The sequence below is a fragment of the Micropterus dolomieu genome, linkage group LG23 (assembly GCF_021292245.1).
Source record: "Micropterus dolomieu isolate WLL.071019.BEF.003 ecotype Adirondacks linkage group LG23, ASM2129224v1, whole genome shotgun sequence".
Taxonomy (NCBI): domain Eukaryota; kingdom Metazoa; phylum Chordata; class Actinopteri; order Centrarchiformes; family Centrarchidae; genus Micropterus; species Micropterus dolomieu.
This window is the reverse complement of record NC_060172.1, coordinates 24,885,496-24,898,459: the sequence shown is the minus strand read 5'-3', so window position 1 is coordinate 24,898,459 and position 12,964 is coordinate 24,885,496. Positions and strand designations below refer to the sequence as shown.

The 12,964-nt window shown below is 40.2% G+C and overlaps 2 protein-coding genes across 8 annotated transcripts; one reads left to right on the top strand and one right to left on the bottom strand.

Moving 5' to 3' along the window:
• Window positions 1–1,083: 1,083 nt before the first annotated feature.
• On the top strand, window positions 1,084–9,005 carry srrt (serrate RNA effector molecule homolog (Arabidopsis)). 4 transcript variants are annotated; one of them, XM_046039925.1, is made up of 20 exons: window positions 1,084–1,230; window positions 1,886–2,004; window positions 2,219–2,347; window positions 2,436–2,582; window positions 2,921–3,109; window positions 4,677–4,846; window positions 5,019–5,203; window positions 5,285–5,395; window positions 5,480–5,639; window positions 5,762–5,910; window positions 6,032–6,093; window positions 6,237–6,315; window positions 6,541–6,732; window positions 6,854–7,021; window positions 7,256–7,409; window positions 7,758–7,951; window positions 8,076–8,232; window positions 8,333–8,425; window positions 8,536–8,635; window positions 8,763–9,005. In XM_046039925.1, the coding sequence occupies exons 2-20, from the start codon at window positions 1,886–1,888 to the stop codon at window positions 8,836–8,838; spliced, it is 2,634 nt and encodes an 877-aa protein (XP_045895881.1). In that variant the 5' UTR covers window positions 1,084–1,230; the 3' UTR covers window positions 8,839–9,005. The 4 variants fall into 4 exon arrangements, with proteins under 4 accessions (XP_045895881.1, XP_045895883.1, XP_045895880.1 ...); XM_046039927.1 differs by having other exon boundaries at window positions 1,087–1,230; window positions 1,881–2,004; XM_046039924.1 differs by lacking the exon at window positions 1,084–1,230 and having other exon boundaries at window positions 1,881–2,004; window positions 8,076–8,226.
• Window positions 9,006–9,460: 455 nt separating this feature from the next.
• On the bottom strand, window positions 9,461–12,932 carry mogat3b (monoacylglycerol O-acyltransferase 3b). Of its 4 annotated transcripts, XM_046039929.1 has the most exons (8): window positions 12,635–12,929; window positions 12,109–12,199; window positions 11,776–11,883; window positions 11,111–11,181; window positions 10,413–10,617; window positions 10,098–10,272; window positions 9,796–9,980; window positions 9,461–9,715 (listed from the first exon to the last, which is right to left on the bottom strand). In XM_046039929.1, the coding sequence occupies exons 2-8, from the start codon at window positions 12,188–12,190 to the stop codon at window positions 9,561–9,563; spliced, it is 981 nt and encodes a 326-aa protein (XP_045895885.1). In that variant the 5' UTR covers window positions 12,191–12,199; window positions 12,635–12,929; the 3' UTR covers window positions 9,461–9,560. The 4 variants fall into 4 exon arrangements, with proteins under 4 accessions (XP_045895885.1, XP_045895889.1, XP_045895886.1 ...); XM_046039933.1 differs by lacking the exon at window positions 11,776–11,883 and having other exon boundaries at window positions 11,111–11,183; window positions 12,635–12,932; XM_046039930.1 differs by lacking the exon at window positions 12,109–12,199.
• Window positions 12,933–12,964: the final 32 nt, after the last annotated feature.

The window sequence follows — 12,964 nt, the reverse complement described above, 5'->3', positions numbered from 1 at the left end:
AAAAGCTGATGGGAGAAATAAAAGAAAGAAAACTCTTTCTAATAAATAAATAAAGTTGTGTGTGGGTCTTTTGTTGTTCAGACCTACAATGAACTCAAGATTTTAACTAGACAGTGAATCGTAAAACAAATCAAATATAGCCTAACACTTTATAGTAATGCACTTGAGTCCTGATGTATCAGATCAGTCCGATCAGCTGCAGCGTCCAATCATTATAACGGCTACCCAATAAGGGGGCGTGTCGGTCAGTAAAAGACTTCCGCGAAGGATGCACTGATGTATCCTCGCTCATAGCTCCTCAGAGATCGATCCTTAACCCTCGCTCCTCAGGTCGCAAATAAGTGCTTTGGGGACGGCCTGCAAAATGGCGGAGCGGAACAACTTCCGGTTCAAGCGAGGATCGAGGAAACGACCATTTTTTTTGTTATCCTTTTATTTAGGATAACACATACAAACAAATCAGGCGTCTTATCACATCTCTCCTTACATCCTTTACATCAGGTTAAGCAAAGAACAAAGCGGACATCAAACGATAAAGCAAATAATACAGTATGAATAACAGAGCTAATAAATAAATAAATAAATAATAATAAATAATTTTAAAAAAAGGTAGGGCTATCTCAAATTAACCTAAATCTGCTTAATAACGAAACCAATTTTAGTGCTTTCTTGTTTTTTTTTACAAGTTTCAGTGACTTATTCAAACATTTTATCTCATTCTTCCAATGGTTCAAGCAGGGTTTAGTCTTATAGAACCTACATTTATGTATAAAGGATTTCCCCAATAGCATCACAACATTAAGGACAAAATCTAAATCCTTGTTTCCCACAAACAAACCAAATTTAACTAACTCTACTGTCAATGGTGAAGACACAATCTCCTTGGACTGTAGCCAGCTCCACATATCACACCAGAAGGACTGCACAAATTCACAATAAAAAAAAAAACAGGTGTTCCAAGCTCTCAACTTCCCTTTCATAAAAAACACAGTTATTTACATCAAAATTAAATCTCACTCTCAAAAATTCGTTTGTTGAGGAAACGACAAATAAGAGACTCGAGAAGCACCCACTGTCAGTACCAAAGATCCGCACTTCACACCACTTGGTGGCGGTAATGCACTATTTTGTTGTTTGCCTACCGCCGCATAAAAAACATTAAGAAGAAGAAGAGAACGAGGTGGAAGGAGAAGAAGACAACGAACATCAGCCGGACAAATATTTTAAAGGGTATCAGTGCTCGTTTATGTACCATATCAATAGTAGTTACATTAAGATAGAGGTCGTTTTCTAAATCAGAAAACAACACCTGTCTTGCATAAGACGGACTGGAGCGTTCAAATTCTGGCTAGCTTAGCTTATGTTAGCTAGCTAGCATAGCTAGCAGCCTCGCTAACATTAGCTAACCCTCATCACAACAATAACATAACGTTACCCCCTGTGTTTAGACTTGAGACGCCACACCTTCATACTCACACATGTTACAGTTGTTAATCTTAACATCTTAGGATATAACTTTACAAGTCCTACGATATCAATAACTGTAAGACCTAAAGTTACCATATTACCACGCTTACGCTAGACTTATTTCTGCAGGCCATCTATCCTTGTATCCTCAGTGTCCTTATCTTTTAGCTTTCTATAACTTAATTCCCCCACAACCATTTTAATTATCAGATCAAGGAGTACAAATAACTTTAACTAAAATTCTATTTGAGTTTGCATCAGAAATCGCTAACCAAGTGATGCCTGCTGGGCTCCTTGTAACAGCACTATGCCAGTAATATCACTAGCAGATTTATTGACGACTAAGCTCTCTGTTATGTTATGTATAATCCTTGCGTCCCACATAGTGACTTCAGTTTGCTTTTCTCTCTTAGCGAAGATGGGAGACAGTGATGATGAGTACGATCGCAGGAGAAGGGACAAATTCAGACGGGAGAGAAGTGACTATGACCGTTCAAGAGAGAGAGAAGAGAGACGCAGAGATGACTGGAATGACAGGTGAGAGAGTCGTGGGGAAAAGCTCAGCTGTCAAAAACAGGATTCAGTTCAACCCCATGCAGCCACCTCATCACCAACAAACCTATAATATGCAACTAAATGGTTACTCACAGATCTCCTCACCCTGAGTTTGGAGATTAGTCAAAAAGTTGTTTAATATGTGTTTGAATTCCTATTTCATGTTTTCTGTTGTTTCCTGAAATCAATTTTCCAGGGAGTGGGACAGGGGCAGGGAACGGCGTAGCCGCGGAGAGTACCGGGATTATGACAGAGGTCGTAGGGAGAGATTCTCCCCTCCCAGACACGACATGAGTCCACAGCAGAAACGGATGAGAAGAGACTGGTGAGATTGGCAGCAACACTAATTGCACAATACTGTATTTGCTACTAGTATCTGCTGTTGGTTAAGATTTCTTACATGTCTCTGTCAGGGATGACCATGGTGGAGACCCTTACCGTGGGGGATACGACTTGGGTTATGGTGGAGGAGGAGGCCCCAGCTATGGCCCACCGCAGCATTGGGGCCATCCTGACTTGCACCTCATGCAGCCTCATCATGGCATCCCCATTCAGGCAAGGTGAGGAACCTGAGACGAGTGAGCCTGAGTTGTTAAGCTAAATTTTGTTTTAACAATTCAATAATATTAATGATTCCTGCAACTATTAGATATGTCTTTTCTTTAATAGTAATGTAAATAATAAATAAATAATGACCCAAAGAAAATGCACATTTGACAGTAGAATGAAGTTTCTGTACAGAAGTTAAAATTTCAAGAAAGAAAGCGGTAGAGAACATACACACAGCAACATCACAGTACGGTTGGTTCTCTCATCGCACAACTAATGCATAGAACAAAAAGTGACTAGTTTCGCTGGCCTGTCTAAATCTCCATCCAACTTGTCTCTCTCCTGTTAGGCTTGGCAACATCCATGACATGGATTTGGGTCCGCCCCCTCCTATAATGAAGAGCTTTAAGGAGTTCCTGCTGTCCTTGGATGATTCTGTGGATGAGACTGAGGCTGTCAAACGCTACAATGAGTACAAGATCGACTTCCGCCGACAGCAGATGCAGGAATTCTTTTTGGCTCATAAAGATGAAGAGTGGTACGATCTCAGTTGCCTTTACTACTGAAGTCTTGATTATGAATATTAATAGGTTTGAATGTAGATGTACTGTAGTCATTCTTTTCATTTAACTATTATAGTTATTTAATCTGTGACTACATTTTTACATTATTGTTTTAGATTGCTTTTTTAATCTAATTAGTTGGGCCTGGTCCTATGGTGGGTGTATCATGGGATAGTCATATTTATTTGATAGCTAATAAATCAAGTATTTGCAGTCAGTAACACCTAACGAGAATATAATTCGTCCACTTAAAGCCTTTTAACACTTTTCAGGTTCATGCAAAATAAGGACAGTTCTACCCATGTACTAGGACCAGGCCCACCATCAGAGATTGCTACTAATGGCTTCTGTTACAGTACTTGTTAGTTTGTAAGAGAAGGAAAATAAACCCAAATTCAACCATAGTACACACTAACTTTCTATTTATTTTGACTTTGCCTATCTCTGACGAAGTGACAGTGTCAGGCATAAAGAATACCATAGCAGTTTAACAACCCTGCCTCCTTCTTTATGTTGTGCAGTAAATCAGTAAAAGCACTGAAGTCATCCTCATTGTTTGGGTTGATTTTCCTTTTCTTATTCAGTGTTTAACTTTTCCAGTTGTATAATGCATGTTAATGCTTATTGCACTTATTTCACAGGTATCGTGCAAAATTGTTCTGTTTTGACATAACCCAATTTTCTTCCCTTCATTCCCACTACCACGTTGACGACGTTTTTTTGAAGATGAGAAAAAGTGGAACTCAGCAACAATCGGTCTTAGACAGCAAGGGCATGCACTGCGCACAATGCAGTTGCTCTTAGACACAGTACCAGGGATTTTAGATAGACAGTCAAGTAGTCTTCCGCGTATGGAGATTTTTTTTCTTGTTTTATGCTTTTTCTGCACTATTTTCTTTTTATATTCGGATCAAATCGAATCCCAAAACCGAATTTGTGTGTAAACAGACACACCATTGGGGTGAAGTGGAGCGCATTTTCACAGAAGAGACCCCCCTCTCTGTATTTATTTGTTAATAAACTGGCAGAACAAAAGGTAACTGTAGTCCACTCTGATCAACATTTTTAATGTGAAATTCTGAATATGTGAATGCTTAATTTTATAATCTCTGTGTTTTTTCCAAATTTTTTGGTGAGGTAATCTCAAACTTTCAAATAATGTGCAATAATTAGCTGCAACAATCACAAAGTCAAAACCTGCATACACTGACAGACCTAATTTAAGACTAGGCTATACAAAATACAGAAAACACAATCTTAATTATGATAGTCTGCATAGATACATCAATTCCACTGACATTAATTTGGCATTTTTAACATTTCCCAACAAACAACTCCACCATCTGGATTTGAAACATGTGTTATTTATTGAAAATATGGTAAAAAGAAACTGTAGTATGCAAATAAATCACATTTCTCAGTGCCATTGTATGACACCACAGATATATAATATGCATTTATTCTCTAACTTTTGCATCCCGTTCATCCCAACCCCCGTCATTTCCTCCCCACTTTTGTTGTGGACCCCAAATCTGGAAACAGGTTCAGGTCCAAGTATCACCCAGATGAGGCTAGCCGACTTAAGTCAGAGGCCCAGAGTGCCCTGCACAACCGTCTGAATGTCTTCATGTTCCTGATGGAGAACGGCTGGTTTGATGATGTCTCTCTGGACATTGAACAGACCCCAGCCATCATCAAGGTTCTGGATGCAGGTGACGCCTAAAAATACTTTAAAGAGTACAGTTGATATGTGGAGTTCGTCTTTTTGTTTCTTTCTACAGTGCCTCGTTCTCTTTTGTTTTAAATATAACACTGCATGATGACTACTGGATAGTACCTAAAGAAAGTTGTATGTTGAACCATATGCCCACTTGCTTCCTTCAGCTGTGATAAAGATGGAGGGAGGGACGGATCACGATCTTCGCATCTTGGACCTGCCATGTGAAGAGGAGGAAGAAAGGGAGAAGTTAGCATCTGCTTCAGGGGGTGCAGAACCTCTAAAGAGAGAAGACCTCAAAACCTTTGACGGGGACCGCAAGTCTTCAGTAGAGAAAGACAAAAATGAGAAGGTGTGTTTTGTTCTCTGTCTGTCTTCACCGGGCAGTAGAGGTTTCACAGTGCTGTGTTAGTGACAGGAATCTGTGCCACAGGAGGAGAGCAACTCCGCCAGCACAGAAAGAGCTGCTGCAACAGAAGGGAAGGATGTGAAAGAAGAGGCAGAGAGAGAAGCTGCCAAAGAAGAAATGCCTGAACCCAAGAAAGTAAGTGCTGTTCTATTTATGGAATTTGTTTGCTAACAAGAGACAGACATTAACCAAACAGCCCTTCTCATTTTCATTCACCAGCCAAGAAGAAAGAGGAAGCGCAGTGGAGACAGTGACGATGAAGGCAGCGCCTCAGAGAGTGACTCTGACTCGGATTCAGACTCAAATTCCAACTGCTCTGATAAACCTGTGAAGAAGCAAGAGATGGAAGACAAAGATGAGGAGGAAGAGGAGGGTGAAGGTAGGGATAAAATTCATTGCATCTAATTTTTATCTTCAGAAAGACCATACCGTGTCCCCGGTATTGTATGTGTTCCCCATATTCGTAACTCACAATTTGCTCTCTTCCATCTAATGATGAAGAGGAGAAACCAAAGGAGAATGCTGAAGATGACAAAAAAGAGGAAAAGAAGACCAAAGATGACTCTCCAAGACCGCGGCCTCTCCACAGGACCTGCTCTCTGTTCATGAGGAGCATCGCTCCCACCATCTCCAAGGCTGAGATTATTGCTGTGAGTTGAACACAGGTGGCAGTGGTAATGACCCAGAAGACATAGAATCTGAAACTGAGGGCACTGAATAATGTGTGTTTTTTGTTTCAACTCACTATCCTTGTCTGTGTTTCTCTCTCAGCTTTGCCGCCGATACCCTGGCTTTCTGCGTGTTTGCTTGTCCGACCCCCATCCGGAGCGCAGGTTGGTTTAGAAAACCCCACATTCTTTTTAATTTGTTACTCTGAAAATGATGTTCGCTGGATTCATTTAGTCACACATTGTGTGAAGCAAAAGACTCCACAGGATTAGACTATAATGTTTAAATGAACCCTGTGCTGTTGCAGATTTTACAGGCGTTGCTGGGTGACATTTGACCGTAGCATCAACATCAAAGAGGTCTGCTGGAACCTTCAGAATATTCGAGTAAGTGTGCCAGTCTCAGCTGTTTACACTCTTTACACACTTTCTTTATTGTAATGTGCAGCAAAGATATGTGTCACAGAGCTTTCCAAAGAGCAAAAACAAGATTTTGTGTCAAGATGATGCAGCCTATTATAACTTGCAGTAGGTAATGTGTTTTATAATTCATGTATTGAATTGTTACCATTGCAGTATTAAAACTCTTGTTTTACACTGTAACCTTCACAGCTGCGAGACTGTGAACTGGCACCGGGAGTGAACAGAGACCTGGCCCGGAGGGTGCGTAATGTTAATGGCATCACTCAGCACAAGCAGGTGCTCCGCAATGACATCAAGCTGGCGGCCAAGCTCATTCACGCCTTGGACGAGAAAGGAGAACTTTGGAACATGAAGTTCCGGGAAGAGGCGGCGAACACAGAGGTACAGCGTTGATCGTCAAGTTCATGCGTTTGCATGCGTGTGTACAGATTAAACAGATTGTTCTCACATGATCTTGCTATAACTGAATTATTTATTTATATCCGGTTTATGATTTCAAAAGTTGCCTGCTCAGAATCCCATCTTGAAGAACATCACAGATTACCTGATAGAGGAGGTGAGTGCTGAGGAGGAGGAGCTCCTGGGCTCCGGGAGTGGGATGGAGGAGGAGTGCGCCAAGGAAGGAAACCCTGCAGAGACGACCGTGGAGAGGGACGACAAACTAGCCAAGGTTTGACTTATGCAGTTAAGAGTATAATCACAAATTCACATACTGCCAGTTCATTATCAAAGAAATGCATTATACTTCATGTGTGTATTCTCTGCCCTCGTTTGAAAGCAGATATGATTTTGTTACTTTTATACATGATGTACTACGTTTGTCACCCGGATGGCCGACTAATTAAATAAATTAAATCTTAACGTTCTGTCTCTTTAAGTTCCTCTGCCATGTGCTTTGTTCCAGGTTTTGGATCGTCTGATCTTGTATCTGCGGATTGTGCATTCAATTGACTACTACAACACATGTGAATATCCGAGTGAGGATGAAATGCCCAATCGCTGTGGCATGATCCATGTACGTGGACCCATCCCTCCTAACCGCATCACACATGGGGAAGGTCAGTGTGTCTCCTTTGTTTGTGTTATACTACATGTAGGAATGCGCTGCAAAGAGAGAAAGTAAATATGTTGTGTACAGTTGTAGCTTGATGCAAACATATGTTCCTGCTTTAACTTTCGACTATTGTACCTCTTTACTGGTTAAATATTACCTGTGTTTCAAAGAAGAGTTTGAAGTTGTAGTGTTGTGTAATTGCTGTACATCTATATTTGTGGAATATGTGTGGAAAAATACATTTGTATAATGAAACACTGGTGGCTTGATGAGTTATTGAATGCTTCAACAACTATGGTTTTAATCAATCACCTTTTCACACCTGTCACATTTGTCTGGTAACGTTAAACAGTGCAACAATGGCAGAAGATGATGGAGGAGAAGCTGAGTCCTTTATATAGTTTAAAAGAAATCCTGTCTGAGGACGAAGCAGCAAAGATGGGCCGCAAGGATCCTGAGGAGGAGGTGGAGAAGTTTGTGTCTGCCAACACTCAAGAGCTGGGAAAGGACAAATGGCTCTGCCCTCTGAGTGGCAAGAAATTTAAGGTGAGTAAAACAGTATTCAGGACTGTACAACACGTTGACTTTATTACTGTATTGTCATTCACTGTTTTGTTGCTTGATTCTTATTGTGATGCCAAGACCTTCTGCATTTCAATTTAATTTCAAGGGCCCAGAGTTTGTGCGGAAGCACATCCTCAACAAACACGGGGACAAAATTGAAGAAGTTAAAAAGGAAGTGGCGTTCTTTAACAATTTCCTTATGGATGCCAAAAGGCCGTCGCTGCCAGAGATGAAGCTTCCTCCTCTTCCAGGCCCAGGTCAAGGTCGACACAGCCTCTCTGTCTTATAAACGGATACCTATTTTAATGGAATAAATCATGTTTTGTCCACTATAACATAAGCTTTTTTTTTATAATCCTGAAGGTTTGCTGTCTCCAAGTATGCCATTTCCTCCCCAAGGTCCTCAGGGTCCAATGGGCTTTGGACAGCCTCGGCCACCACTGATGGGCTACAGCGGTATGTTCACTGACTGTACTTAAATTAATTTTTTCTTACTGACAGTTGAATTGGGTTTTGTCAATCAAACAGCTGCTTTTGTGTTGATTTTGAATCCTCCTTTTCAACAGGTGGACCTCCTTATCCCCCCAACCAATACGGAGGTGGTAGAGGCAACTATGACAACTTCCGTGGACAAGGTGGCTACCTGGGGAAGCCACGCAACATTAGGTGAGACCACTGTACGTGTGATCTTTAATCTGCTTTGAGCCATCTATTTTTTGTTAATGGAGAATCTTGAACCATTTTTTAATGACTGTTGGTTTTTGTTTTTGTCTTGCACCCTCAACCACCTCAGGATGTCACGAGGTGACCCACGCAACATCATTGAATATCGTGACCTGGATGCACCAGATGATATGGATTTCTTTTAGATGGTTCACTTGGTCCTTTCAGTCTTCAACAGTGTTGCTTTCTGCTTACTTTCTGTAGTAATTACATTATTTCTTTTCCTAAATATTGTTTTTGTAATTATTGTGCAACTAGAACAAACTTCTGTTGTGAAATGTTTCCTGAATAAAGTTGCGATTTACTACATTAATAGGTATCTATGTGTGACTTAAAGCAGATTAGAGCAGCCAAATCAAACAGATCAAGGTTAGCATTAAACACAGTGGCCATCAAGAGCAACTGATAATGTTTGGACAGTTAAGTTTTTGTTCATTGGTAGAAAACACAGTTAATTTTAAATAAGTTTATTGCTGTGTGTTTTGCGCTCATATGTTAGGAGAGCCCCAACCCTTCTGGTAAAGCAATTGAAGAAGATCTGAAGAATGGTTGCCCTCTACCGGTTAAACCATTGAATTACATGTGTGTCTGCTGGCCATTTCATTTGACACAGCTGCCTACTGGAAAGCTGCCTCGCAGTGGTGCAACAAATATTCATTCATTTTGAATACCACCATGTACAAATACTCCAATTCTAAATGAAATGTAGTTCTCACACATGACATTAGCAATAACTTGTATGTTACTGTGTAATCACATCAAATACAGTCACATCTTAATTATTTAATGCACATTCCTATTAAATATATTCATATACAGTCAGATCTTACAGTAAGAACAAAGGTCGATAAAAACACAGTGACACGTCTTAAATGATCTGAAGCTTGTGACTTTCAGCAATGCCACAGCTGACCTTGTGTTCATGGAACAACTTGGCCAGGGCCTCCATGTAAAGTCTATGATAGTGGTCGACCTCCTCCTCAGTAGGCGTGACACGCTTTGGCACTGAGATTGGACTTCCCACTGGAAGAAGCAGAGTGTTAGAATAAAATTGGCCCCCGTACAACAAGTTGGGTTCATCTGCAGTATAATGAAATACGCACCAACAGTGGTGACCGGAGTCTTGTAGGGCAGGAATGCCAGGCGCTCGCCCACAAATAGACATGGGGCGAAACCCATTATCTTTTTAAACAGATCCTGTAACTTCCGACCTAGACTGCCATCTGAGAAGATAACCTGCTTAAAGAGCTCATTCTCCCCAAACGAGTAAACAGGTACCAGATCAGCCCTGTGAAAGATCAGAGATGATATCAGTGTGTCCAGTAGTGAACTGCTGGCTACATGTGAGTACAACGATACCCACTCATGACTGTCGTTTCCTGGGTGTTGTTAAGTATGTTCTCACCCAAACTCAAGGGCCACCCTGACAAATCCCTTTCTCTGCTTCATGACCACTGTGTTGACTCCAGGAGAGGATGCCAGAGACTCAGCGGCGCCCCCTATTACAATCACCACTGCATTTCCCTTGCCACTTTTCGAAAGGAGGTGGGCAAGGCTTGGCTTGCTGACTGGATAAAGACCTGATCAGGCAAAGAAAGTAAGACAGTCACAACAGTTTAGTTCAACTGCCATTAGCACTTAAATTATCTCTAGCAAATGATTAAAAAAGGCTTAAGTGTTAGATTTGGTTGATGTCAATAGGTGAACGTGTTAGAAATACCTGCACACATTAGGTACTCCCTAAAGAGTGGTATCCTGAACAGTCCTGCCAGTACCGCCAGGTGGCATCTCAGCCCAGGAAACACCTCATTGAAGCCACAGCTGTCAGTGCTGAAGCAGGTAAAGGCTCCAACACTGAGGATACCATGCGGATGACAACCTAAGATGTAGTTTTTGTTTGGATTCAGCTCAGCTGTCTTCATCAGCTGAGCAAGAGAATTGACACAAAAGGATTACTCCAAGAGTTGATCACAGTTTCTCTCTTTTGTTTAACTGGGAGAACTGATGAAATTGTGCTGATTAAAGGCATACAAAGTAAAATGCTCATTACAAAGATTTGTATCTAACATGTGAATCTGCCTTACTAATCACAGCAATACCAGGATTTTATACTTCCCAGTACCTGTGGAGTACACAGGAGTCAATGTTTAAAATGCCTATTTGCACTTGTTTCCAAAAGTGAAATAGCCTTTCACTCACGCACATTTCATGAAGTTTGAAAAGATTTTAGAATATATTTGTGAGGATAGGAGTTTTTTTTCTGGGGGGTAAATGGGTCTTGTTTTAAGTATAAACTGTGTGTGAGCTCTTGTAACATTCCCTGAGCCTGTATCTGACACGCACACACACTCCAACCAAATGTCATCGGTTGACGAGAAAGTGTGATGCAGGTGTTGAAAGATACAAAGTCAAACTTACTTTGACTGGAAAGAAATCTCTGAAGTGCTCCCATACTCTCCACCTCCTTACAAATGTTGTTTTCCTGCCCCCTGATGGAGACATTAGAAATCTTAGAGGTAGTGTGTCCCAATGTCATACTCTACTCACTGTACGCAGCATGTTTTATAATTGTCGTAGGACTGTTTTTGTAGTTCGTATACAAAAAAAACAAATAAAAACAAAAAGTGGACTGTGTCTCAATTCCAAACTACACAGCTAATTCTAAGAAAACTTTGAGTATGTAGTGTGTTACCACTAGAAAAGTGACAAAATAAAAGTAAACTCAAAACAGTATGAAATTTACGTTTTTTTTTGGAAACATTTGACGTTTGAATTCTGAATTTTCAGTTTGACGTCCGACGGCACAGAAAGTGTATTTCCTGTTAGTATAAAATAGTTAGGTATTTTTATTTCTTGTATATTAACGGCATAAAGATAAGCATATTCTATGTACTGTATAGGATTAGTATGGAACAGGATTTTATGTTTATAGGAAATTAAACTGTCAAACAAGATGTTTTACAATCTACAATTTGTTGTTTTAATTAAGTAATGTATTTAGTAGACATTATGGAATTGAGACAAAGTTACCATATAGGATTCTATTATTTTCATGGATACTTGAATGATATCAGTTCCTTTACCTCTTTCAGGGGTTTCCCAGTCCAACAGCAGCCACATGAAGTACAGAGTGGAGAAAGGCCACAGCGAGGTAAACATAAGATACACCATCAAGATAATACAAGCCACTCCTGAAGTTGGATGCGTATTGTGCCGTGTTGGACAAGACAAGAGTCCATATATTGGGGGGTTACAAAAGATGTCTTAAATTAGCTCAGGTACAAATGAGTACAGAGTTGTTTTATAGATGCAGTGAAAAGCACAGGTGAGCTAATGTTACTAACAAACATTATTTGAGATACTTTCTAGTGTTGTGTGATACAAGTTCATAAAGGGTGAGCGTAGTGGGAGCTTACCTAAGAAGAGAAAGGTTAGTACCCATTGCAGAACACTTACTGCCTCTAAAAATTCCTTCCACTGAGATTTTTGTTTAGTCATTCCTGCGACCTGGAGGCCATACCATCATTTTTCAGCAGTCAATAAAATTTTAAACAGTGCTTCCATTCAACAAAAGTCATGGTTATATTAATTATATTCTTAATGTCTGTCCTTTATAACAAAAGTTGCTTTATCTGAGATAATGAAATTTATGATAGAGAGAGATCCGGTTGCATCAATAATCAGCACTTCAGCTTGTGATCTTAATATTTCTTTAGGGAAGTCATAGACTTAAAAAACCTGTGAGGCATGCAGCAGCCTGATGAAATGACTTGCTTGTGAACAAGCTGGCAGGCAAACATAGACAGTAGGATTTTTATTTTGCTCACAAATACAACTTATCAGCTACACTTGTGTGACCACAAAACACCTTTGGCTAAAAGTCATTAAGAGAAAATAAAACTTTTATTATCATACTGCAAAGCATAAAACATGATACTTTACCTTATTAAGAGTTTGTTCCAAAGTTAATTTGAATGAATGCACATTCACCAGTTCAGGGAAAGCATGAAATGCAGGATGCACTTTGACCACATCATGTAAAACTCCTGATAAGGAATCCACTCCCCCAATACTTTGACACACGGGCAAGCAAGATAAATATTTCAAAGTTTTATAGTCGGAAATTTTAGTCTTTGGATCTGTGTAGTCTCACAGAGACTTAATGGAATGGAGCCTTTGTTTAATTTATTGTAGGTACATCTGTGCTTTTCCTGCTTTGACGAGTCATAATGTCTTCCATTAAAAGGGTCAACTATGTTAAAGGACCTGCAC

Excerpts from the sequence above, each read along its gene's own strand:
- srrt (XM_046039925.1), top strand. The coding sequence starts at position 1,886 with ATGGGAGACAGTGATGATGAGTACGATCGCAGGAGAAGGGACAAATTC. Across the intron at positions 2,005-2,218 it reads AGAGATGACTGGAATGACAG|GGAGTGGGACAGGGGCAGGG; the intron begins GTGAGAGAGTCG and ends TCAATTTTCCAG. Across the intron at positions 6,733-6,853 it reads AAGAGGCGGCGAACACAGAG|TTGCCTGCTCAGAATCCCAT; the intron begins GTACAGCGTTGA and ends TGATTTCAAAAG.
- mogat3b (XM_046039929.1), bottom strand. The coding sequence starts at position 12,190 with ATGACTAAACAAAAATCTCAGTGGAAGGAATTTTTAGAGGCAGTAAGT. Across the intron at positions 11,884-12,108 it reads ACTAACCTTTCTCTTCTTAG|GAGTGGCTTGTATTATCTTG; the intron begins GTAAGCTCCCAC and ends ATCCAACTTCAG. Across the intron at positions 9,981-10,097 it reads AGGGTGGCCCTTGAGTTTGG|GGCTGATCTGGTACCTGTTT; the intron begins GTGAGAACATAC and ends GATCTTTCACAG.